The sequence below is a fragment of the Staurois parvus genome, unplaced genomic scaffold (assembly GCF_062004578.1).
Source record: "Staurois parvus isolate SC_StPar_1 unplaced genomic scaffold, SC_StPar_1.0 ptg000081l, whole genome shotgun sequence".
Taxonomy (NCBI): Eukaryota; Metazoa; Chordata; class Amphibia; order Anura; family Ranidae; genus Staurois; species Staurois parvus.
This window is the reverse complement of record NW_028317877.1, coordinates 2,758,302-2,783,735: the sequence shown is the minus strand read 5'-3', so window position 1 is coordinate 2,783,735 and position 25,434 is coordinate 2,758,302. Positions and strand designations below refer to the sequence as shown.

General features: G+C 42.5%; 1 protein-coding gene across 3 annotated transcripts; it reads left to right on the top strand.

The window, feature by feature from the left end:
- Positions 1-5,362: 5,362 nt before the first annotated feature.
- DPY30 (dpy-30 histone methyltransferase complex regulatory subunit) lies at positions 5,363-19,857 on the top strand. Of its 3 annotated transcripts, none has more exons than XM_089669702.1 (5): positions 5,363-5,463; positions 5,544-5,604; positions 5,677-5,763; positions 17,892-18,034; positions 19,594-19,857. In XM_089669702.1, exons 2-5 carry the CDS (start codon positions 5,566-5,568, stop codon positions 19,664-19,666), a joined length of 342 nt encoding a protein of 113 aa, XP_089525828.1. In that variant the 5' UTR covers positions 5,363-5,463; positions 5,544-5,565; the 3' UTR covers positions 19,667-19,857. The 3 variants fall into 3 exon arrangements, with proteins under 3 accessions (XP_089525828.1, XP_089525830.1, XP_089525829.1); XM_089669703.1 differs by having other exon boundaries at positions 5,368-5,463; positions 5,677-5,724; XM_089669704.1 differs by lacking the exon at positions 5,677-5,763 and having other exon boundaries at positions 5,367-5,463.
- Positions 19,858-25,434: the final 5,577 nt, after the last annotated feature.

The window sequence follows — 25,434 nt, the reverse complement described above, 5'->3', positions numbered from 1 at the left end:
GTACCAGGGGAGGGCTCAGAGTTCTGTCTCTTCCATAAGGCATTTACAGAGGAAGAACTGCTGGAGCACATGGTCCTCTTCTAGATCACCATGCTCGGTTTCTCCCTGGGCTAAGAACCTACCATCACTGGACTTTTGCTGAATAGACTTTGCTTTTGTGGAAGGTATGAACCTGGCAGTTCCCCGCCACCCTATAGTAAAAGTACTGCTACAGTGCGGCAGGGCTGCTCAAAATCACGTATATATACGTGCTATTGCATTTCTGGGTAGGGGGTGCACAGGGCTATTGGTGACTACAGCTGTTGATCACCGGGTCACGGCCGGACACCCAGCGATCACCAAAGAACAGTGAAAGGGGAGAGGTCTGTGTGTAAACAACACAGATCTCGCCCCTGTCAGCACCAAAATGTTGCTTTGTATTGCTCTGCATATCAGAGCAATACAAAGCAGTATGTTTCCCTAGTAAAACACACACATAGTAAAACAGCACACAGTTAACCCTTTGATCGCCCCAGATGTTAACCCCTTCCTGCCCAGTGTCATTGGTACAGTGTCATTCCTTTTTATTAGCACTGATTACTGTATTAGTGTCACTGGGGATGTCAGTGGCAGTTAGTTCCCCTTAGTGTCGGAATACCCACTGCAGTCCCGCTATAAGGCGCTGATCGCTGCCATTACTAGTATTAAAAAAATATTAAAACTTTCACATAAACCAATTAATTTACATGTATTGGGATTTGATTTTTTTTAGCAAAGAATACATTTCGGCCTAAATTTATGACTAAATTAGATTTTTTTACAGGATATGTTTTCTAGCAAAAAAATCAAAAATGCATATTTTTTTTGTTTATAGCTCAAAAATTAAAAACACAAAGGTGATCAAATACCACCCAAAGAAAGCTCTATTTCGGAGGGAAAAAAGGACGTACATTTCATTTGGGTGCAGCGTTGCATGACCGCGCAATTGTCAGTTAAAGTAACTAAGCCGTATGGCAAAAAATGGCCTGGTTAGGAAGGGGGGTAAATCCTCTGGAGGGCAAGTGGTTAATTAAAGGATAAGTTCACCTTTGGGAACATGTTACACGTTTTTAGGGTGGAACATGTAACATGTTCCCAGTCTTGCAGCTGCCTCCCGCTGTCGCCCCCTCCCTGTGACAGAAGTACAGGGAGAAGTTCCCCATAATAGCTGTTAGTCTTCAAAAACCGTGCGACTGTGCAGCACTCTGCCCACACGGTTGCGTCATTTATTCAATGTGTTCTGTGAATGAATTGACTACAAGTCCCAACATCCTTAGGGGCTGTCGGCTTGTAGTCCTTAATGAACTATTACGGCGCTGTGGTAGTTCATTGAGTCTTCCTGTCAGCAAGTATCGGCTTGTCCATATGGGATGTATGAGCAAGCAGATATATTGACACTGTGCAGGAGACCTACATGGCATCAGCGATCTGCTGATTGCTGGTGCAATGCTTTACAGGCTTCTAACACAAAAATAATAAATGCACATTTTTTTACCTGCAAAAATGTGCATTTTTTTGTGGAAAGGTGAACTTATTCTTCAATTGTTTCAAGCCTGGTCTGAAGTCATGCTAAAGGGTTGCTGGTTTCTGGCATATGAAAGAACAGGGCCTGTAAAGCTCACACTGGGTACAGGAGGAAAGCCACTACAAAGGAGTAACTCAGAAGAGGAGTTGGAAGAAGCGAGTAGTTGTCTTGGGTAACCAGGTATTGGTGAAAAGTGAACAGCAGCCTGTCATGAAGCGTGGTACCTGGCATGGTGACAGGCTCTCTGGTAGTGAGGGGGCCAGTGCTCTGACTCCCTCCCCAATGGTCTGATCCCCGAAGGTAACGGGACCGTACCCAAGTTATGGAGACCCACTGCCTGGCCACAAGGTACGAGGGAACAGCAAGAGTTAATTTTGTGCACGCATGAGGTCTGCGCTATGTGTATGACAAGACCCCATTCTGTCACTGGGAGTGAGGTGTCAGAGGTATGCTGGACAGGTGAAGAGGGCATAGGCTCAGCTGTGTCCCCTCCTAAATTCAACAACTCACAGGCAAGGTGTGCAGTAATATGGGACAGCATGTTTTACAGAGGTACATTTATCTACTACACACAAAAGACGGCTCATCTCTAAACCAGGGTACCATCATAATGTTGATGTCACATGAAAGTGGCCCAGCCTGGTCCTGAGCATTGATGAGCGTGCACACGTGTGATAAGGTACCCCCATGTGCAGGGCGAGGTGGCCCCACCCAAGTGCCCACTTTCCTGAAAGCCATCAATTATAATTTTGAGCTGTAGCCAATCAGTGTGTCTTGTAAGCTGCTTGAAGGCCACTGCCAGGCAGGAGAAGATGGTCCTGCAGCTTCTCACAGCTAGCATCTTTTCTGGAGAGCTGCAGCTGGACCTATTGATGCTGAGTTTCTGGAGTGTGAGCGGAGTATCAGCAGCTGCTTGTGACATCTTAGTTACTATGCTGGGACTGTGCTCTCAGCGCAGAAAAAACATTCCCCGTGGATGCATATGTGGCCACTTGGCATTAAGGTCTACCTGCCCAGCAGCTGCATATATGTCTACAGCCAGCGGGAAGTGGTTAATACAGTTAGGTCCATATATATTTGGACACAGACACAATTTTCATTTTTTTCAGGTATTTACCAAAACATATTCAAGCTATAGTTATATAATGGATATGGGCTGAAAGTGCACACTCTCAGGTTTAATTAGAGAGTATGCACATCCAAATTGGAGGAAGGTTTTAGGAATTACAGCTCTTAAGAGTAGCCATCCCCCTTTTTCAAGGGACAAAAAATAATTGGACAATTGAATCAAAAGCTGTTTCATGGCCAGGTGTTGGCTACTCCTTTGGTATTTCTTCATTGGTTAAGCAGGTAAAATGTCTGGAGTTTATTCTAAGTGTGGTATTTGCATTTGGAATCTATTGCTGTGAACCTACATCATGCGTTCAAAGGAGCTGTCCATGCAAGTGAAACAGAAAGAAAACTCATTCTACAAGCTTTAACCAGTGCTCTGCTGAACACTGATAGAAGTCACAAGACTGCTCCAACTGCTAATGAGAAAAGGTGTTTAGCAGTATATATTTATTAAAATAATTGAATTTCCATGTTCTGTGTACTGTGGGAAACCAGATAGAGTGAATGCAGGGTCCTGGGTTTAGTAACACCTTAACCTGTTTCCTGACGCCAATAATAGAACTACTGCTACAGGGCGGCAGGGCTGCGCAAAATCACGTGTATATATACGTGATTTGCATTTCCGGGTAGGGAGCATGCATGTGCGCCACCCTACCCATGCCGCCATTGGTGGTTAGGCATGTCAATCACCAGGTCCCAGGTGGAGATTCCCAGCGTTCGCTGTGGAAAGCTGACGGGAAAGACCTGTGTGTAAACAACACAGGTCTCTCTCCTGCTAGCAAGGACATGCTGTTTTGTATTTCTCTGCACAGTAGAGGAATACAACAGCATGGCTCCTTACTAAAACCGCACACAGCACACATAGTAAAACAGAACACAGTTAACCCTTTGATCGCCCCAGATGTTAACCCCTTCCTGCCCAATGTCATTAGTACAGTGTCAGTGCTTTTTATTAGCACTGATCACTGTATTAGTGTCATTGGGGATGTCAGTGGTAGTTAGTTCCCACCCTGTGCCAGATTGCTGCTGCAGCCCCACTATAAGTCACTGATCACCGCCATTATTAGTATAAAAAAAAATTAAATTTCAGTATATATACCGCCATTTGTAGTTGGTTTCATGTAAACCAATTAATTTATACGTATTGGGATATTTTATTTTAGCAAAGACGTAGAAAATACATTTTGGCTTAAATTTATGACAAAATTTGTTTTTTTTAATTTAAAATAAAAAAACGCAGAGCTGATCAAGTACCACTGAAAGAGATCTCTATTGGGGAAAAAAAGGACATATTTAACCCCTTGGTACCGGCGCCTCCTGGCCCTTTAACCTCCCTAGCGGTCTGATTATGTCAGTATTTCTGTGCTCAAAGTGGTACATTTTTTTGCATGGAAATATGTATTTTTTTTATTGTAGGCCTGTAATTTTTAGGAAAAACTCACTGAAATCTGTCAGAGCAAGAGTCTAGTAAACATCCCAGGTATGTTAAAATTTGAAACACGAAATCATAAATTATAATTTAATAAATAATCATAAAAAAAATAATATAATAATAAATTTAATTCAATAATATAATCAAACCAAAAACACTGAAATTATAAATATAGCGCCAAGTTCGCACATCACTGAGCAAAGTCGCAAAATCGTTTTCAGTGTCTGATGATGAATTTCCCCACGAATCATTATCACTCAATTCTGCAAGTGGTTCTGATCTACTACCGCTGCTCTCTAGCTGGTCTAAAACCGCTTTTGACCTAAAGACGCTTTTTGGACACCATGGACATTTCTCAGTTTCAAGGAAGAAAGAACAGTAAAAATGCAGGCAGGGCAGAGGACAAAGCACTAGGGACAAAATGTATGTGAAATGGTTTGATACAGTAATGTTTTACTATGTGATTTTAGTGAATGTCACTTTTTGACATTTTTAAATTTCCCTCCGGTTACGTCCCCGTACGTCCCGATGCTCGCAGGGACCGGAACCCAGAAGACAGATGCCGTCATCGGCCGGAGGACATTGCCGGGGACGCTGCAGGGTGAACATCGTGGAAGTGCAGGACACGGTAAGTGAAGAAGAGATCCCGGAGCAACGCTGCAGGGTATTCCTGAGTGTAGCTCGGGGTTACCGCTTGTGGTGCTGAAACTTTACCCCGAGCTACACTCAGGAATACCGCCAGGGAGGTTAAGGGTTTCAGAAGCCGGGAGGCTCGGCGGGGTTTTAGGGTCATGTGACCGCTGTGATTCGCTGTCACGGTGGTCACAGAATTGGGAAAGGTCCGGATTGAAAGAGGAGATCGGGACCTTTCTGTAAGTACCATACCAGTGCTGTGAGTGCGCAGGGCGCGCGCTCTCAGTACATATGTTTTTCTTAATTGCACGCAAATATGCAGCCGCTCAAGGCCCAGACGCCGGGAGGTCGCACATTTGTGTGCGGCAGCACGAAGAGGAGAATTTACGGACAGTTGAAAGACCGCGCAATTGTCAGTTGAAGTAACGCAGCGCCGTATCTGAAAAAGTGGCCTTGCCATGAGGGAGGGGGGGGTTGGCTTGGGTAAACCCTCTGGAGGGCAAGTTGTTAATAATGTAGCACTTAAATATTGCCCAAACATCCCACAACAAAAATGGCAATTCCAGCTGCCTATCACAGTTCTTCCAAAACCTGACTCGCAGCTGCTCTGCTATTGGTGAGACGCTCTGCGCCTGTCCATAGGCAGTCCCAGGAAGTGGGCGGAGATAAGGAAGTGTACGGTTAGGTTGCCATATCTCCGAGCAGCTTCCGGTGCATGCGCTGTGCTGCCCGCGGTTGTGAGGTGTGTATAAAGCCGCTTGTTGTGTGTGGTCCCTCACACGGTGTGCTGTAGTGAAGGTGTATCGCTCTGTTGTCTTGTAGGTGTGCTTCCCGGGGACAAGCGATGGAAGCCGAGCAGAGCGCAGAGAGCGGGCAGAGCCAGGTAAGTGTGTGTAGTGCAGAGCTCACCCCGCTGGCTTCCCTTGTCTCTGCTGACCGCTGTTTTGTTTTGCAGGTTTCGGAAAACCCCCATTCAGAGTATGGGCTCACTGAGAATGTTGAGGTACCAGGCCATAGCTGCCTTGAAGCTTTGAGTGATGAGGTCCATTATCTCTGAGCGGTCCCTGTGTGTGCTCTGTGCTCCCTTGTAGTCCCCACGATCATGCATGGCCTTGTTGGTGTTCTGTGGTTAGCAACGCTGTTGTCGTGATGAACCCTTCTCTCCAGACCCTGCGATTGTACTTGTGGCGCTATTAACCCCAAAAGCAAATATTTACTATATTCCAGCCTGCCAATTCCTATGTGATGGCTGCATTAGTGTTCTGTGTTAGGGCTTCTTTCCTTTACTCTCATCTGGTGATCTGGACGGTAGAAAAGTTGGTTTTTCAACAGAACAAGCTCTCCTGCAAATGTATCAGAGTGTTGGGACAAACCTTTACCACTGATAGCGGTGCTTACAGTGATCAGCTTTTATTTGTGTCTAGAATACCTTTATACCAAAGGGAACAAAACAACTGCTTATAAAGTGTTAGTTGGCTTCAAGTCATTGTAAAGTGTGTGGGGTTTTTTAAAAACGATTAAACCGTGTATGTGCATCCTGATCCTCTTCTGCTAATAGGGTCCCCTGTTTGCACTCTGGGTTTCTTCTGTGTGCCACCATAGCAAGCTGCCCTGCCCCCCACTCTTGTCATGGGATTTGATTGACAGCGACAGGAGCCCAATAGCTCCATTTGCTCTCATGGAGTGCAGTCAGGGAGCGTGAGAACAGTGCCAGTGCTCCTGGGCACAGCACTGCACCTAGGTAAGTATTTGGGGAAGGGGGATTGTGCTGACAATACTATTAAAATATATATATATATATTTTTTTTTTAACCAATTCAATACTGGGCAATTTTACCCCTTCCTGCCCAAGCCATTTTTCAGGTTTCAGCGCTCTCACACTTTGACAATTGCGCGATCATACAACACTGTACCCAAACTAAAATTCTATCATTTTCTTCACACAACTAGAGCTTTCTTTTGATGGTATTTAATCATCGCTGGGGTTTTTATTTTTTGCTAAATTTAACAAAAGACTGAAAGTTTTGAAAAAAAAACCACATTTTTTTTTTGCAAAAGTTTGCAAATAAAAAATTGTTCATAAATTTAGGCCGAGATGTATTCTACATGTCTTTGGTGAAAATAACCCAAATTAGGATGTATTTTTTTAGTTTGTAGGACTGAAGTACTGACAGCCAATCTAATTTCTTGAGGTCCAAGAATGTCAGAATAGTACAGATATCCCCGAAATGACCCCCCTTTTTGCAAAGTAGATAGTCCGACGTACTTCATAAGAGGCTTGGCGAGTGTGGGTTTTTTTTTTTTTTTTTTGAAGTTGTGTTTTTGTCATAATTTTTTGGAAAATAAAAAAAATTTTCACTTTTTTTTTTTTACATACTGTCGCCAGTACAGTACAGCATATAACTGGCATGGCGGTGATCAGGGACACTGACTGGTGACAGTGTGAAAAAAAAATATTTTTTTTTTATTACATTTTTTTTTTTTAAGGTATTTTTTTTTTTTTCATATTTCACTATGTCCAAAGTAGTACAATGTTACCATAGTAACATTGTACTATGGTGAAGTGATCAGTGTGTGTATATATGTATGTGTGTGTATATGTGTGTGTGTATATATATATATATATATATATATATATATATATATATATATATATATATATATATATATATATATATATACACACTGATTTTTTTTTTTTTTTTTTTTTTTTTTTTTTACACAATTTGCTTATAGCAAAGAATTACTTTGCTATAAGCAAGCATTTACCTGACTGGCATCGATTCAGGGTTTTTTTTTTTTTTTTTTTTTGTGTGTTTAACCATTAGCCGCCCGGCCAATGGCCGTTTGGCGGCTTCAAAAGTGTCTCTGCACTCCGGGTGCACGCCATTTGGCGTGCTCCCGCACATGCGCAGTTTGCGCTAATGCAGAGCGGCGAAGCAGTGCGATCTGTCACCGGCCATGCACCGCGGACACGGCCGATGACAGATCCGAGTACCGGCTCCCGTTGCTGGTACCATGTGACCTGCTGTGACCAATCACAGCAGGTCACATGACAGTTGTATACAATGGATGGCTTCATTCATGATGCCATCCATTGTATACTAGTGCCTAGCTGTGACTGGTCACAGCTAATCACATGCACATGTCATGTGCTTAGCTGTGACCAAATCACAGCTAAGCACAAAAAAAAAAAGCTGAATGAATCGATTTCATTCAGGTAAATGCTTGCTTATAGCAAAGTAATTCTTTGCTATAAGCAAATTGTGTGTAAAAAAAAAAAAAAAAAAAAAAAAAAAAAACACTTCCCCACAGTAGTACAATGTTACTATGGTAACATTGTACTACTTTGGTCATAGTAAATATGAAAAAAAATCTTAAAAAAAAGTAATAAATTAAATTTAAAAAATATATATATATATTTTTTTACTGTCACCAGTCAGTGTCCCTGTTCACCGCCATGCCAGTTATATGATGATGCTGTACTGCACTGGTGACAGTATGTGTAAAAAAAAAAAAAAAAAAAAAAAATAGTGAAAATTTAATTTTTTCATTTTCCGAAAAATTATGACAAAAAAATACAACTTCAAAAAACTCACCATGCCTCTTATGAAGTATGTCGGACTGTCTACTCTGCAAAAAGGGGTCATTTGGGGATATCTACTATTCTGACATTCTTGGACCTCAAGAAATTAGATTGGCTATCAGTACTTCAGGATTGATCAATATTCAGATCTATACCATAGTTTGTGAACTCTGTAACCTTCCTACAAACTAAATAATACATCCTAATTTGGGTTATTTTCACCAAAGACATGTAGCAGAATACATCTTGGCCTAAATTTATGAAGAACAATTATTTATTTGTAAACATTTATAACCGAAACAAAAATGTGTTTTTTTTTTGTTTTTTTTTTTTTTTTTTTTTTTGTTTTTTTTTTCCAAAATTTTTGGTCTTTTTTTTTTTGTTTAGCAAAAAATAAAAACCCCAGCGGTGATTAAATACCACCAAAAGAAAGCTCTAGTTGTGTGAAGAAAATGATAAAATTTTAGTTTGGGTACAGTGTTGTATGACCGCACAATTGTCATTCAAAATGTGAGAGCGCTGAAACCTGAAAAATGGCCTGGGCAGGAAGGTGTAAAATTGCACGGTATTGAAACGGTTAACTGCGCATGTGCGGGAGTACACCAAATGGCGGCCTTCCGGAAAGCTAGTGCATTTTTCCGGACGCCATACGGCCAATGGTCGGGCGTCAAGTGGTTAAAAGTGGAGCTCAAGTCCCAACAACCTGCCCCCACCACCACCAGAATTAAAAGTCAGCAACTACAAATACTGTAGCTGCTGACTGTTAGTGTTACTAAACCCACAACAGTAACTTCAGTCTGTATATGCAGTAAGGCATGCTTGTTATACTCACTGTGGAACCTAAGAGGTTAATCCTCTGCATTGTGTAAAAAGGATGGGATGTATGATCCTTTTACTGTCCCCAATCTATCTTATGATAGAACAGGGCCTTGGGGGGCAAGCTGCACATGCTCAGTTTTGATGTGTATAGCTAGGTGGGTGTTTTTTTTTTTTTTTTTTTTTTGTTGCAGAGTGCATGTGATCAGCACTATCCAGACAGTCGGGTGTACTCCATCCTTATAGGACAATTGCAAGAACAGAAACTCCTCTTACAGGCTTTAAGCAGTGGTGCTAGAAGTCACAAGACTTCTCTAACAGCTGATGAGAAAAGGTATTTAGCAGTTTATGTTCACTTAAATAATTGCATTTACATGTTCAGTGTACTTTGGGGTAGACCAGATAGTGAATGCAGGGTCCTGGATTTAGTAACTTTCATATGTGGAAACTTCCTTGTCCAGGGATCCAGCGATGTCCTCACCCATGCCAATCGGCTTCAGGTGCAGGAGCCAGCATCTTGGGTAAGGGAAACAGGCAGTGAAGCCTTCCAGCTGGATACCTTCGGCGTTGCACTGTGACTGGTTCTGCAATTTTCTGGGACCTGTGTGCCCTAAGTGTATCTGCTAGTACATCTAACACTCTGCCTAGATTAACAATACTGCTGTCCAAAGGTGTCCTGTTGCCTTTCCATCCAGAGTGGGGGCACACTAATGCAGGAGGTGTTACTGGCCAGATCACCAGCAGGTGAAACCGGGAACAAAAAATAAAAAAAACTAATGCAGCCACCACATCTAATGATTGGCAAGCTGCAATATTACACTTTTGGGTTTAACGCCACTCTAAAGCTGAACTCTGGATAAAAGAGAGCTTAACCTTGCAGCAAGGGTCAAATGCTAACATTCTGTCCAGGGGGGAAAAAAGGCAATGTTTCCAACAGCAGTTGAGGGTTCTTCTATTTCCAGTGCTCTGGGTGGTGGGTGTGCCCTTGTCATCCCACTGGCAGTGCAGTACTGCTGGTCCTGTGGTGTACGAAATGACATTGGAGAGCCTGCCACTCACAGGGCTTCAACTAGAAGTAGCTTCAGGGAACTAGTGGTGTATCTGGGAGGCAATAAGTACATTGGCCTTTTCTGTTTCCTCCTAGACAAAAACCTAAACCATTTAAAGTGTACGTTTACCTTTGGTAACATTTTACAAAAATTCCACCTATAGTTTTCTAGATCCCATAAGTACATAACAGCAGTCCTTATTTTAACCATTTCAATACTGGGCACTTTTACACCCCCCCCCCCCCCCCCTTCCTGCCCAGGCTATTTTTCAGGTTTCAGCGCTCACACTTTGACAATTGCGCAGTCATACAACATTGTACCCAAACTAAAATTTTATCATTTTCTTCACACAACTGGAGCTTTCTTTAATGGTATTTAATCACCGCTGGGGTTTTTATTTTTTGCTAAATTAACAAAAAAAGACCGAAAATGTTAAACTCCCACATTCTTCTTCTTTGTTTCTGTTATAAAAGTTTGCAAATAAATAATTGTTTATAAGTTTAGGCCGAGATGTATTCTACTACATGTCTTTAAAATAACCCAAATTAGGATGTATTTTTTTAGTTTGCAGGAAAGTTAGAGTTCACAAACTATGGGATATATCTGAAAATTGATAAATCCTGAAGTACTGACAGCCAATCTAAATTCTTGAGGTCTAAAAATGTCAAAAGTACAGATCCTCGAAATGATCCCTTTTCCAAAGTAGACAGTCTGAAATACTTCCTAACAGGCGTGGCAAGTTTTTTTTTTTTTTTTTTTTGTGCTTCGCTGTGATTTGGCCACGGCTAATCACATGACATGTGCATGTGATCACTGTGACCATTCACAGCTAGACACTAGTATATAATGGATGGCATGAATTAAGCCATCTATTGTATACAACTGTCACGTGACCTGCTGTGATTGGTCACATGGTACCGGCAACGGGGGCCGATACTCAGATCTGTCAGCGGCTCTGCAAGCGCGCAAACTGCGCATGCCTGGGAGTACGCCATATGGCGTCCACCCGGAAAGCTAATGCATTTTGCTGGCCGCCAAACGGCTATTGACCGGGCGGCTAATGGTTAAAACGTTGCTCTTGCTTTCCTTTACATAGGCATCCTTGCTGGCCTTCATCACAAACTGCTGGCCTCTCGACCCCCTCCTTCCTGCCAACTACAGGATGGGAGGGATGCTAAAAGTGTTTGGCCAATCCAGCCCATTTAAACTGGGCATATGTGTAGTGAGCTCTTTCTCTAGTTGTGGGAAGGATCAAGGGGTGATCAGTTTATGTAGAGGCCTGCCATATGTGAAGCAAAGCAGGAGTGTCTTGAAAGGAGGACTGCTGTTATGTACTACACATGCATTCTAGAAACTGCAAAGGTGTAATTTTTGTAAAAAATTACCAAGGTGAGCTTTAACCCTTGCAGTAGTTTTCCAGAAATTTTTTTTTTTTTTTTTTCTTTACTGGAGTTCAGCTTTACAGTTTCTTGTTAATGTAGAATAGTTGTCTTGCTGATTCACGGTTTCTTTTCTTAGAATAAAATCCACTGGGAGTCGTTTATCAAAGTGTCCAAAGCAAGGACTGGTTTTGCTCTCCCCATATCCGCTAACCAGATTTGAATGGAAGAAAGGAAGTATCTGGTTGTTTTGGGGCAACAATAGTTGAGGAAGTTGACTCAATTACATTTTTGTCTTAAAGTGAACTTGTCACACTTAAAGTAGTTCTAAATTTGGATCACACATTAAGTCAAATTACATAGAATTTCCTCCTGCATTTGAACTGCTCATTAAATCAATCTCAAGTCAATTTAAAAATATGATCCTGTTTTTCATTATTAACCTGTTCATGTGAAGTCCTTCACTTCATGCCTTTTCACCAGTGGTCTAGCCTGCGGATGCATGTTCAAAACTGGACACGACTGACTAAAACTACAGTTCTCATTTGCGCATACCAGAATCAGTACTACAGAGAAGCCGCAACACAGATGGGATTGGTTTATGCATCACTCACTTTGTGAATCTGGTATGGTATGTTGAGATGGAGACAGAGCATAGACATCCCTTGATATAAGAAGCAGCCTGTGATGTGGATCAGATGTGTGGGCACATTCAGTTGTAGTTTGCAGCAGGGATGAGCACCAGGTGTTGACAACCAGGATATTGTTAAAGGACTGGTGTCACTGGTGTCAAATGGCCTGTATAGAGCAATTAGGGGAGATTTACTAAAACTGGTGCATTTGTGTATGGTAGCCAATCAGCATCTAACTTCAGCTTGTTCAATTGAGTTGTGACAAAACCTGGAAGCTGTTTGGTTTCTGTGCGGAGCTGCACCAGATTTGGCACCGTGCAGCTTATCCACTAAATATATCCAAATGTGCAAACGAAACCAGCGTGCAAATTTTCATGCAGACTTGGAAAAACTTTAAATAGACCCTTAATGGGGTAAGCTAACTCGTTTCGGGAGATGCACTCTTCTTCAGAGCTAAAATGTAGACCTTTTCCAACATTTATAAGCCAAAAAATGGTAGAGGACTCGACCATACCCCTAACACATGACGACACAATCTGGGTTGAGCCAACCAAATCCACCTCCAGCAAAAAAGTGTCAAAAAAAAAAAAACACACCAGCACTCCACTAACACTATCTCAAAGTAGGTATTGCCAAATAAAATGGTTTACTCATGACTATAAAACCTACAGAATAAATAATAAACTCTACTCACAGAAAGTGCAGAGGTGAACATGAATAAATAGATGTACATTGGGACACGTCAGAACTAGATGTAGGAATGAACAATTATCAAATAGAATGTCGAGGTGAACATAAATGTATACCGGAGATGAAAAGGGGCACTGTCATGGTGTCCACACTGATTGCCACGCTGAACAGGTATAGGAGAAACTAGGAATGAATGGGCATGTGCACTGCAAGGCACCCTGCATGCGCCGTGTAAGTTCTGCGCATGTGCCCGAAAGCCGATCCAGCTTGCATACTCCAAGGACACACCTCTGACACTTCCTTGGAGTATGCAAGATGGATCAGCTTTCGGGGGCATGCGCAGACCACTTTTTTTGTTTTTTTTTTCTCTACTTTTGTAGAAGCCCAGAAAGCATTGCACCAGTAATGCAGGACTGTCAGTGTAATCTGTCTGCCTGTACAGGTGAGGGGCACACGATTAGTATAGCAGAGTTCTGGTAGAAGAAAAGGGTTAAGTCCGCAACACAAGGTGGGGCACACAGCAAGGATAACAGAGTTCTGGTATGCAAAAGGCTGTTAAATTGTAACACAGGTTGGACATGCAGCAAGAGGCAGAAGTCCAGTAGACAAAGGGGGCTAGTCCATAGCAGTCTGGGCCCACAACAGGGAGGCAGGACTCTGGCAGGCAAGGGTTAAGTCCTCAGCACAGCAATTGGCACACAGCAAGGAGGCAGAGTCTGGCGTGCCTGGGTTAAGTCCAGTTTAAATCCTCAGCGCAGGGGTTGGCACACAGCAAGGAAGCAGAATTCTGGCAAGTGGTGGAGAGAGGTGTCGGTAGCAGTGGCAGGCCAGCCGGGGGGATGGGGGGTGTAAGGAGAATGTGCCCCAGCATCTAGGAAGCCACAGTCTTGTATGGGCTGTGCTCTTTCTAAACTGCTGGGACTTTTTTCATATTGTCTGTCTTGCTCAGCAGTTCTACTTATCTTCTAATTAACTTCTAGGAAGACATGCAGGCTGAGATCAGCCTTACCTCTTACCCCCTGCGGGGCACAGGAACTCCTAGATTTAATTGAGCAGACAAGCTGACTGCTTGACAAAAAAATAAATTATTTCTGCTGTCCGTCAGTGACAGGTTCTCTTTAATGAGACATTCAGGATCTAAAAGATCCTGGATGTCTCCTCTGCTCCACTGAATGTAATGCTGGACAGATCGGACCGCATTCTTTCCCAGCCATGCTGGGGGGAAAACTGTCAATGGGGACCTGCAAGTGACGTCATACCTTTCTTCCCAGTCAGGAACAAGTAGGGGAGGAGAAGGGATCGGTCTGCTCTCCCCTCTGCCAGTCCTGGGCCCACAGATGCCAGGTTACATTGTGAGGAGGGGGGGTGTCACACTTTTTCAAGGGTGTGTGGCTGCATTCAGGTAGCAGCGCAGATGCCCAAATGCTTTCACCTGACAAGTAATCCTTGCTGCTTACCTGCAGCAGGGCTGAATGTTAAAACTACTTGCCCAGAACTGCATGTCCTGGACATCAGGCAAACAAATCCAGCATCCCTTACACATTTGAGGTGGATGAAGGAATCCTGCCTGCCTTGTCATTGTATTCTGACAATGGGAGTTTCTGCTGCCAGAATACGCTGATTGGCGATGCAGCCAATTGCATGCGCTGATCAAACACATTTTCCACAGTTCACTGTGAGAGGAGTTGATTACTGGTAGAATATTGGACAGGAATGACAATAGATGGATCAAAATCCGTCCAGTTCCTGTTGCAGTTGGCTGAAGTTTGTTCATCTGATGCCAGCAATTAACAGGCTTCTATTTCTCAACCTGCACTTTTAAAGTTGGTATGTCTGTGTGTTGCAAAATAGCAAGGATGTAGGAATCCATGATCCTTAAATGTACTAATGGGTTCACTTTAAGACAAAAAATCTATTCAGCATAATTTTATCTCCTCAGAAGTGTTTTGGACTCTTTGAAGCTCAAAGCGGTAACACTGGCATTATTTGCCCTAATGATCATTCTAAATAATAATCTGCCTTGATTTGGCTTTTTTTTTGTATATATTTGTATGCTAGTGTTTTTGAACATACGACTTCTTATATTTTTCTGTATCATGCTTTCGTATTGTGTTCACAGGTAAGTGTCTAGTGAATAATTTATTTTTCTTCGCTATGGCTGTGTGCATTGCTTTTTGTTAGGTTCATAATGTCTCATGTTACTGTGTGCCTTTTTTTTTTTTTTTTTTTTTTTTTTTTTTTTTTTCTTCCTCCCCCCCCAAATTCCCTAAACCGTCCCAATGATAACATCTTCATGACATACACTGTATTGCCAAAAGTATTGGGACACCTGCCTTTATCACTTACCTGAACTTTAATGGCTTCTCAGTCTCAGTCCACAGGGTTCAGTATTGAGTTGGCCCACCCTTTATACCTATAACAGCCTCAACTCTTCTGGGAAGGCTGTCCGCAAGGTATAGGAGTGTCTATGGGAGTGTTTGACCATTCTTCCAGAAGCACATTTGTGAGGTCAGGCACTGATGTTGGACGAGAAGGCCTGGCTCGCAATCTCCAATCTAGTTCATCCCAAAGGTATTCTTTTGGGTTGAGGTCAGGACTCTGTAGGCCAGTCAAGTTTCTCCACCCCAAACTTGCTCATCCATGTCTTTATGGACCTTGCTTTGTGCACTGGTGTGCAGTCATGTTGGAACAGGAAGGGGCCATCCCCAAATTGTTCCCACAAAGTTGGGAGCATGAAATTGTCTGAAATGTCTTGGTACGCTGATGCCTTAAGAGTTCCCTTCACTGGAACTAGTGGGAAAAGCCCAACCCACTGAAAGAAGTCCCCCTCCCAACAAACTTTGCACAATTCAGTCAGGCAAGTACTGTTTGGCAATCCAGTGGACATGTCTTGGCAATTGCCAGGTCAGAGAAGCAGGATTCGTCACTCCAAAGAACACATCTCCACTGCTCTAGAGTTCAGTGGTGGTGTACTTTACCCCACTGCATGCGACACTTTGCATTGCACTTGGTGATGTAAGGCTTGGATGCAGCTGTTTGGCCATGGAAACCCATTATATGAACCTCTCTACGCACTGTTGTGCTAATCTGAAGGCCACACAAAGTTTGGACATCTTTAGCTATTGACTCTGTCGCACTGTGGGCTTCAGCATATGTTGACCCTGCTCTCATTTTACATGGCTTACCACTTTGTGGCTGAGTTGTTGTTGTTCTCAGTTGCTTCCACTTTGTTATAATACCACAAACAGTTGACCGTGGAATATTTTAGTAGCAAGGAAATTTCACAGATGGACTTATTGCACAGGTGGCAACCTATCACGGTACCACGCTTGAATTCACTGAGCTCCTGAGAGCGACCCATTCTTTCACAAATGTTTGTAGAAGCAGTCTGCATGACTAGGTGCTTTATTTTATACACCTGTGGCCATGGAGGTGATTGGAACACCTGAATCCAATGATTTGGAAGGGTGTCCCAATACTTTTGGCAATATAGTGTATCTGCCATTATATGCTGGATGTACTTAACGAAAGTGTCTCAAGTGCTTGTAAATTTCATACATCGGCTAATTCAGGATCTTGGCTGCAAGCTGAGTCTGGCATCTGGATGGAGCCCTACATTTAAAGTTGGGATTCTTCCAGAGTTTGGACCTGCTCTGTGACCTCTAAGCCTAAAGCCCACTGACTGTTGAATACGTGTTACAAGAGTCCAGAATTAAGTGATCCCCAGGAGAAGTAGGGTCAAAAGAGCTTTGGCCCTACTTCTCCCTTTGTTTTTATAAAAAAAAAAAAAAAAATGCAATATAGTGCACACTAACACAATATGACCCCCATTTTCTTTGTTTACTAAACACAACCTAATCTTAGTTTGTACAGATACCAAATATAATAAACCAAAAGCCACAAAACTGCATGCACCTGTGACATGGTGAAAAATGATGGCATCCAAAATGATCAGAAGTGAAGGATTAGGATTTTAAATGCCTTTACAGCTCATCAGCTTTGTTCACTGTAAATGAGGAACTTGGCATTTTATTTCTTCCACACTAGTGTTTGTGACAGTATCTGTTATGAGGGCTTATCTGGTTTCCCATATGATTCTTTTGCTCCTTCCCCTATCTACCAAGGGGGTGCAGGTGTACTACCTCCCAGATCCTCTCCTGTACCACTTGTGGGTTGGCTGCTTCTACAAGGCCTATCAGCTGGGCTACTCCTTCCCTGCCATACAGGTGGCCCTTGCTCAAGAGACTAGTGAGTCCGGAGATCTCCGACGCCTTTCCAGGCTCGCAGGCAGGCCTCACTCGACTAGGCCTCCTGGCAGCCTTCCACCTCCAGCCTCACATCTTCCTGCTCCTCTCTACACCTCACTCCTGCTACTGACCAGGCTCTTCCGCTTTTAGGAAGTCCCAGCCCCTTGCCAAGCCTCCTGTTGGGGATTGGCTAAGGTCCCTCAAGAGTGTAGCCAACAACTCAGATCCACCCACTGCCTCCAAGGCCCTCCTCCAAAAGCCTCAGAGCAGGGGGGAAATTCCAGAGGGGCTGGCCTGCAGAGTCTCAGTCCTGACCAGAATTTGACCCCTCTGGCTATCACACCTGAGCTGCTAGTCGGCTCCTAACTAACAATTGGGGTCTAGCTCCCCCTATTTTGTCAGGAATATGCTGAATGCATAGAACTTTTTCACCAGGACCATGCTGACTACATTGGACTTTCTAATGGGCACAAGATGAGCACTGGGCCATGCTGACTCCTAACAATTCTGTGTACTGACTTAGTTATGCAGTCCCCCGCTCCCTGCTGAAAAGATGTGGTTTTTGTGTGGATATAAAAAGTGAGCCCTCGTGACGGTTTCCAAGACTGCTTGGTCTTGCTCCCATCACCAGTTTTTACTATGTAGAAATTCTCAACTTTGGTAAATCCTCCCAAGTCTAGATTTTGATTAGATCTTTGTGTTGTGTTTGTAGTTTTATCAGTTGAAAGTAAAGGCAACCTTGTTAATTTGACTGCTGTGCTTCTTTTGTAGAGAATAGTAGAAAATGAAAAGGCAAGCACAGAAAAAGCCTCCAAGCAGAAGGTGGATTTACAAGCCCTGCCCACACGAGCATATCTTGACCAAACTGTGGTTCCAATACTATTACAGGGTCTTTCAGTGCTGGCAAAAGAGAGGTAAAGAAATCCATTTAGTTAAGAGGACCTTGCTTGATAGATGTATATTATCTATATAGATGTATATTATCTATATATATCTCTATCTGACAAATTGAGGGGGAATAAATGTGATGTATATAAAGTTTTATCCCAACTGGTGCTATTGCCCATAGCAATTGGCATGTAACATTCATTTTTCTTGTCCATGTGGCTTGTGAAAGAGAAAAGCAAAATTTTTAAAGGTGACTGGCTGCACTCCAGTTAAGGTAGGTGTGTGTGCGTTGTGATATTTATTTCCCCCCATTGTGGGCAAAGTTTTTGTGGGTATGTCTATGTTTGATGCAGTTGTCCTTCTTCCTTTTTTTTTTTTTTTTTTTTTTTTACGGCCAGTAAACTCCCCAGCATGTTATCCTATGTGTCCATGCACACACTGTAATCAGCGTGTTGTGTGTTTTTGTTTTTTTTGTATTAGAAGAGCAAGCACAGAAACATGTGCATACTTCTGCTTTCAGGGACCAACCCCCACATGGCTGTCAAATTGGGAGCAGTGTCTGTGTCCCAGTTGAAATGAATTGGACTTCAGTACAGGAAAGCATGGAACATCTGTGCATTCACATCTGGCCAACATGCCCCTTGTATGGGTATAAGTACGCCTGTGAGAACTAAGCCTAATAGAAACAAATATCCATGTGTCTTCCCACTGCCGGGTTGTGCAGGATCCGCACTTCATGAGTGAGAAGGATCCACCTCCTTTATCAGTTTAACAGCATTAGAAACTTGCTTACATGACAAAGGGAGATCAGAGCACTTCCTTTTCAGGATTGTACAAAGGGGGAAGCATATTGCACTTTTCTGTGGCATGCGTGTACTTGTACCTATTGTACGTTGCCAAAGACCACTTAATCCCCCCCCCCCCCACCCCCCCCCCAATCTGCAGATATGTGTTTGTGATAGTTTAGGCTGGACCTGAGGGGAAACATTGCTTTGTGTGGATCTATGCTTTGGTTTTATGTTCAGGTCACCTAGTATAAGCCTAGGGTCACACTGGGACTATTTGAGCATGCCATGTTTGTGTGGGCACAGCAACCAATTCATTTGAATGAGCTTTTGTACCTGTGGGAAATGCAAGGAAAAGGTCCCTGACCCTTTTTTTTTTTTTTTTTTTTTTTTTTAATTCTACAGTGAGGGGAATTTTACTAAGAATGGAGCAGCTGTACATGGCAACCAATTCTCCTCTAGCTTTTATTTTCAAAGCTTAACTGAACAAGGGGAGGCTGGTTACTATGCACATCTGCTTCTGTCTAATCCCATTTTTGTAACTCCCCCCAAAGTGTTCTTTGCCTTGATCTCTTATAGACTGGTATATTTTCATTGACCTAAGTGGATATAATCGTAGAAGTCATGAAAGTTGACATCACTGTGTTGCAGATGTATTTTAATGGCATAACAGCTCTATGTACATTTCACACTGTTCTTGTTTTTAAATGTATATTGCATTCTATATGGTGTGGGTTTTTTTTTTTTTTTTTTTTTTTTTTTGAGGTATACAATTTTTGATTTTTTTTTTTTCTTTACAGACCTCCAAATCCAATAGAATTTTTAGCAGCTTACCTCTTAAAGAATAAAACTCAATTTGAAGACAGAAGCTAATAAAGTTTTGGGATTCACTCCGACACAATGCCCTGCAGCAAAGGACTAATTCTCCTTTCAACATTATTGGACTCCACCACAATATTTTTTTTTCAGCTGTAATTGGTTTTTATTTAATCTTTGACATTGTTTCCCTTACCTCTATGCATTTTTCTTTTATGTAAAATAAAGCACAGCAATGTTAAACTTCAGGCAAGCTTCTGAATTAGAAAGTGTTTTTTTTTTTTTAGTTTTTTTACGGGTCAATGTTGAGAGATTCATCTGTCATAAGCATTTACAGTCACGTTTTTCTTAATCTAATGTGAGAATACAAATCTTCAAGGGATGTAGCTATAGGTGTCACAGGCATTTACTTAAATGGATGGCAGGACATCTGTTCAAGGTGGTGAGAATAAAGCTAGGGTATTTTTAAGCCTAAGTGGGAAATCTAGAAAATGTTTGTAGGAGTTATAATACCATAAGACTGAGTAACTCAAGCTGAACAACCTACTTTTGGCTGGTGGTGGTTTTCACTCTTGTTTACCAACCTTGCACAGTGTGTCAAGACGGTTTATGTTCATTTACATATCTGCTGGCTGTTGATTAGGGTAATATAGGTCATACATACATACATACATTTAAATTGCACTCACATGAATCTATTCTATGCCATCTGTTTTAAATTGGAAGTACACCCCCAGATTTGTCAAATGGTTTACACTTTACTTTCATTAACCATCTCCTGCCTGGCTGTTGTATATAAATGGCCGGACGGTGGCAGTGCAGGAGTGGGTGGCTGTTTATAAATGGCCTCCTCGCACCCTGCTTGTGCGTGCTTCCTGGGAGCTCGTAGCACTGCGATCCGGTGCCCGCTGTGTCCTCCAGACACCGATCATCGTACGGGACCTCTATGCGAGGTCCCGATCATGTGATCACTGATTGGCCAATCAGTGATCATATGCAGAGTAGTAAGCAAGATGTCACTTTTGACATCATTGCTTACTACGTGTGAAATCTGATCACAGAGGTCTCATGGTACAAGACTATTCACAACAGTCTTGTACCATGTGACAAGCTATGACCAATCACAGCTCACACAGTGTTTCTCAGTGGCTGCAAGAATGCAGCCAGAGAGGAGAAATGATTGCTTTTACAGCCTTTATGGGCGTGTGTTTAAAAAAAAAAAAAAAAAAAATGTAGCAAATATTTAATCATAAATCTTGACCAAAATGTATTCAGTTATCTTTTTAGGGAAAAAAAAACCCAAATTAGTTTATAACCAAAAATTGAGAAATTTACAGGTTTTTTTTTTTTTTTTTTTTTTTTTTTTTTTTTTCTTAACATACTGTCACCCTAGCAGTACACTGTCACCATGGTGACTACTACTTGTAGTAGTAGTCACCATGGTGAGTGTACTGCTAGGGTGACAGTATGTTAAAAAGAAACAAACTGTAAATTCTCAATTTATTTTTGGTTATAAACTCTTGGTGGGTTGTGGGTTTTTTTTTTCTCCTCCCCCTCTCAGTGCACTGGCATTGTCACAATTCTTAACTACTGCTGTGATCCAGGCACCCTTGTATAACATTAGAACCAGATACTCAACCTGTACAGAAGCATCTACCATAATGAGAATTCCTCTGCTTCCATGTATAAGCCTGTTTACTGTCAGTGCATGCAGCAAAGCCTAATTGGCAGGGATGTATTATTTATTATAATCTAGCCAAACTGGTTAATGGACAATTTCCTTTACTAATGCATTCTGTCAGCGCTATATAAACTACGTAGTATTTACAGCACTGTTCTAATAGTGGTATGGGGAATTCTGTCCCATTCCTGGAACAAAATTGAGTCGTCATGAGACTGTTCATTAACAGGAGGCTTTGTACTTTATGAATACCAGGCTTTTCTGGCTGAGGTGGAGATGTTGCATGTAAAGGAAATAGTTTATGCCAGCTTGACCTAAATTAACTTTTTAGGCCCCTTTCACATGGGTGTTTGTTCTAGATCTGTCTGTCAGTTTTTCAGGCAGATCCAGAGTGAACCACAATGTATGTCTATAGGTGGGCGGATGTAAACAGAAGATCATAGTTTACATCCACCTATAGTTTAGGTCTGTGGTGTGGGGTGTTTTTAAAGCATATGTACCTATCTAGGACTACATCCTGATGCTTGCAGGATGGCAACTGTGAGGAAATCAGGTAACATCTGTTTCCCAATCTCTGCTGTCTGTGACGCTGGAAGTATGCAGCTCTGAGCAATTCTGGTTTCAGAGCCAGCATTCCCTGGCTGCTGTAGCTAATTAACTGCAGGTGAGAGAGGGGAAGGTCTGTCCCTTGCCCACTGCTATCATGTAAGGAGGTTGGAAGCCCCCTTGTGGTTGCATTAAAGTTAAATTGGGGGGGGGGGGATGGAAATGACTTCACTGTGGGTATGGTGTTCTTTTGGTGATCTGCAGTGTTTGTTGTTCTGCCAAACATAACTTTTGGAATTATGGCCAAAAGGTTCAACCTTGGTTTCATCAGACCATAACACATTTCCCGCATGCTTTTGGGAGACTTCAGATATGTCTTTGCAAAATTTACCTGGGCTTGGATGTTTTCTTTGTAAGAAAAGGCTTCCATCTTGCCACTCTACCCCATAGCCCAGACATAAGAAGAATATGGGAGATTGTTGTCACATGTACCACACAGTCAGTACTTGCCAAATATTCCTGCAGCTCCTTTAATGTTGCTGTAGGCCTCTTGGCAGCCTCCCAGATGACTTTTCTTGTCTTCATCAATTTTGGAGGGACGTCCAGTTCTTGGTATTGTCACTGTTGTGCCATATTTTCTCCACTTGATGATCACTGTGTTCCATGGTATATCTAATGCCTTGGAAATTCTTTTGTACCCTTCTCCTGACTGATACCTTTTACCAGTGAGATCCCTCTGATGCTTTGGAAGTTCTCTGCAGACCATAGCTTTTGCTGTAGGATGTTACTAAGAAAGTGTCAGGGAAGACCTAAAGAAATAAAAAAACAAAAAACAGCTGAACTTTTTATTTGGGGTTAAACAGAGGCCCTTTAAATAATGGCAGGTGTGTACTGACTCCTATTTAACATGATTTTGAATGTGATTGCTTAATTATGAACACATCTATGTCCCCAGTTACAAGAGGGTGTGCACATTTATGCAACCACATTATTTTAGTTTTTCATGTTCAAAAAGAAAAAAAGCTTTCAGTTTGTTTTTTAATTGAGCTGTACAGTTTTTATAGGTCACATTAAAGGTGGAAAAACTTCTGAAATTATTTCTGTCTTATGTAAAAAAACATCATCACAGAAACCTCACATTTTAAAAGGGGTGTGTAAACTTTTTATATCCACTGTAGGCGGTTACCCATATGTTCATGTTGCCCAGGGCTGGCGACCCTGGAATACACAAGCGGGGTAAGTGGGGAGATATTTTGCGAATAGTGCTGGTGTATAGTACCACCTGGACATTACGTTGAATGAGTAGAGTGACCATGTTATGGAAGAAGCGAAACTATACCTTCCACATGCTATTCCAGTATGTAGGGGACTATGAGGTGTCAAGGTCCTGTTCCCACTGTGCACAATAAGAAGTGGCCTGGGCATTCGAGGAATTCAGAAGAGAGGACTATTATATAGATACAAGGCCTTGGCTTGTTGGCCTAGGTTCACCACCTAGTTTCAAAGGCTGTTGAGTCTGTAGACCAATCAGGATTCCAAGAAGTGATGCGATTTCTCAGAGTCTGGAAAATCATATGCATCTTTTAACTGTTGAACGGAGCATCTTTCCTGTGCGGTGAACAAGGAGGAGGGGGAAAACAAAGGGCATTTGAAAATCTCCAAAAGGAGGAGGTGCGGGGAGATGAGGCCTGCCAAAAATTTTACCGAGTTCCAAACTGCGAGAGTGTGGATATCGAGTTTACAGGATTAGGATGCAGTTGAGCGGGTAACCAGGGTATCGACGAGAGTGGGATAGGATCCACATCCCTCAGATCAAGATGGACACTACCTTTCCTGCAAATAACTTCACCAGGGGGGTGATTTGTGCTCCTTTATAGTAATGAATTACATTAGGTACCCCCAATCCTTTTTTAGCCTTCTGTTTATAAAGTATGTGTCCATTTAATCCTGGCCTAGTTGAAACTCCGATAAACTTGAATGAGGCATTGTAAAGAACGCAGCACATGGGTGGGGGCGGGACCAGGATCAGTAGAACCCAAAAAGGGTATTAAAGCTTTGGAAAGATGGTCATTTTGATTGTGTGGCTGTGTCCCATCCAAGAAATATGGAACTTGTCCCCTGAATCAAGCAGTTGCATTAGTAATTTAATGAGAGAACGATGAAAAGCAACATACAAAGTACCATATGTTGGTGTTAGATTGATTCCCAAATATGGGAAATTGAGAAATGAGCTTGTAAAGAGCATAAAGTGGTTTGAATCCTACAGTTGTGGCCAAAATTATTCAACCCCCAATGCTGTAAAGGGGTTTAGGGACTATAGTGTACATTTGGAATTGTATTCAGAATCAAATCCTACAAGGACGTTGTAACTACCCAAATGCAACTAAAATGACATCAATTGTTTATGTAATACAGTAGTAAATGGTTCTTATGTGGTTTCTTCATTGCCACAATTATTCAACCCCTTAAAGACTACCACTCTGAAGAACAGAGGTTCATACAGGTGCTTTCCATCAGGTATTGAAAACACCTGTGGATGTCACCGAGCAGCAATCAAGCATAATAAGCACCAATTAGGCAGCTTTAAAATGACTGTGATACTCAGCTCCTTCTAGACATTTACTGGTGTGGTTACAAACATGGTGAAGGCAAGAGAATGGTCCAGGAAGACAAGAGAAGAGGTGATTTCTCTTCACAGGAAGGGCAATGGCTATAAGAAGATTGCAAAGATGTTAAACATACCAAGAGACACCTTAGGAAGCATCATTCGCAAATTCAAGGCAAAGGGCACTGTTGAAACGCTACCTGGTCGTGGCAGAAAGAAGATGCTGACTTCGACTGCTGTGCGCTACCTGAAGCGTAGAGTGGAGAGAAGTCCCCGTGTGACTGCTGAGGAACTGAGAAAAGATTTGTCAGATGTGGGTACAGAAGTTTCAGCCCAGACAATAAGACGCACACTGCGTAATGAAGGCCTCCGTGCCAGAACTCCCAGGCGTACCCCCTTGCTGTCTCCAAAGAATAAGAAGAGTCGACTGCAGTATGCCAAAAGCCATGTGGACAAACCACAAAAGTTGTGGGATAGTGTTCTGTGGACTGATGAAACAAAATTAGAACTGTTTGGGCCCATGGATCAACGCTATGTTTGGAGGAGGAAGAACAAGGCCTATGATGAAAAGAACACCTTGCCTACTGTGAAGCATGGTGGAGGGTCAATCATGCTTTGGGGCTGTTTTGCTTCTGCAGGTACAGGGAAGCTTCAGCGTGTGCAAGGTACCATGAATTCTCTTCAGTACCAGGAGATATTGGATGGAAACGTGATGCAGTCCGTCACACACCTGAGGCTTGGGAGACGTTGGACCTTTCAACAGGACAATGATCCCAAGCATACCTCCAAGTCCACTAGAGCATGGTTGCAGAGGAAAGGCTGGAACATTTTGGAGTGGCCATCGCAGTCACCAGACTTAAATCCGATTGAGAACCTCTGGTGGGACTTAAAGAAAGCAGTTGCAGTGCGCAAGCCTAAGAATGTGACTGAACTGGAGGCCTTTGCCCATGAAGAATGGGCGAAGATACCCGTAGATCGCTGCAAGACACTTGT

Bases quoted from the DNA above. Each gene is read 5' to 3' on its own strand.
- DPY30 (XM_089669702.1), top strand. From the start codon at position 5,566: ATGGAAGCCGAGCAGAGCGCAGAGAGCGGGCAGAGCCAG. The intron at 5,764-17,891 runs GTCCATTATCTC...CTTCTTTTGTAG, and splicing joins TTGAAGCTTTGAGTGATGAG to AGAATAGTAGAAAATGAAAA. The intron at 18,035-19,593 runs GTAAAGAAATCC...TTTTCTTTACAG, and splicing joins TCAGTGCTGGCAAAAGAGAG to ACCTCCAAATCCAATAGAAT.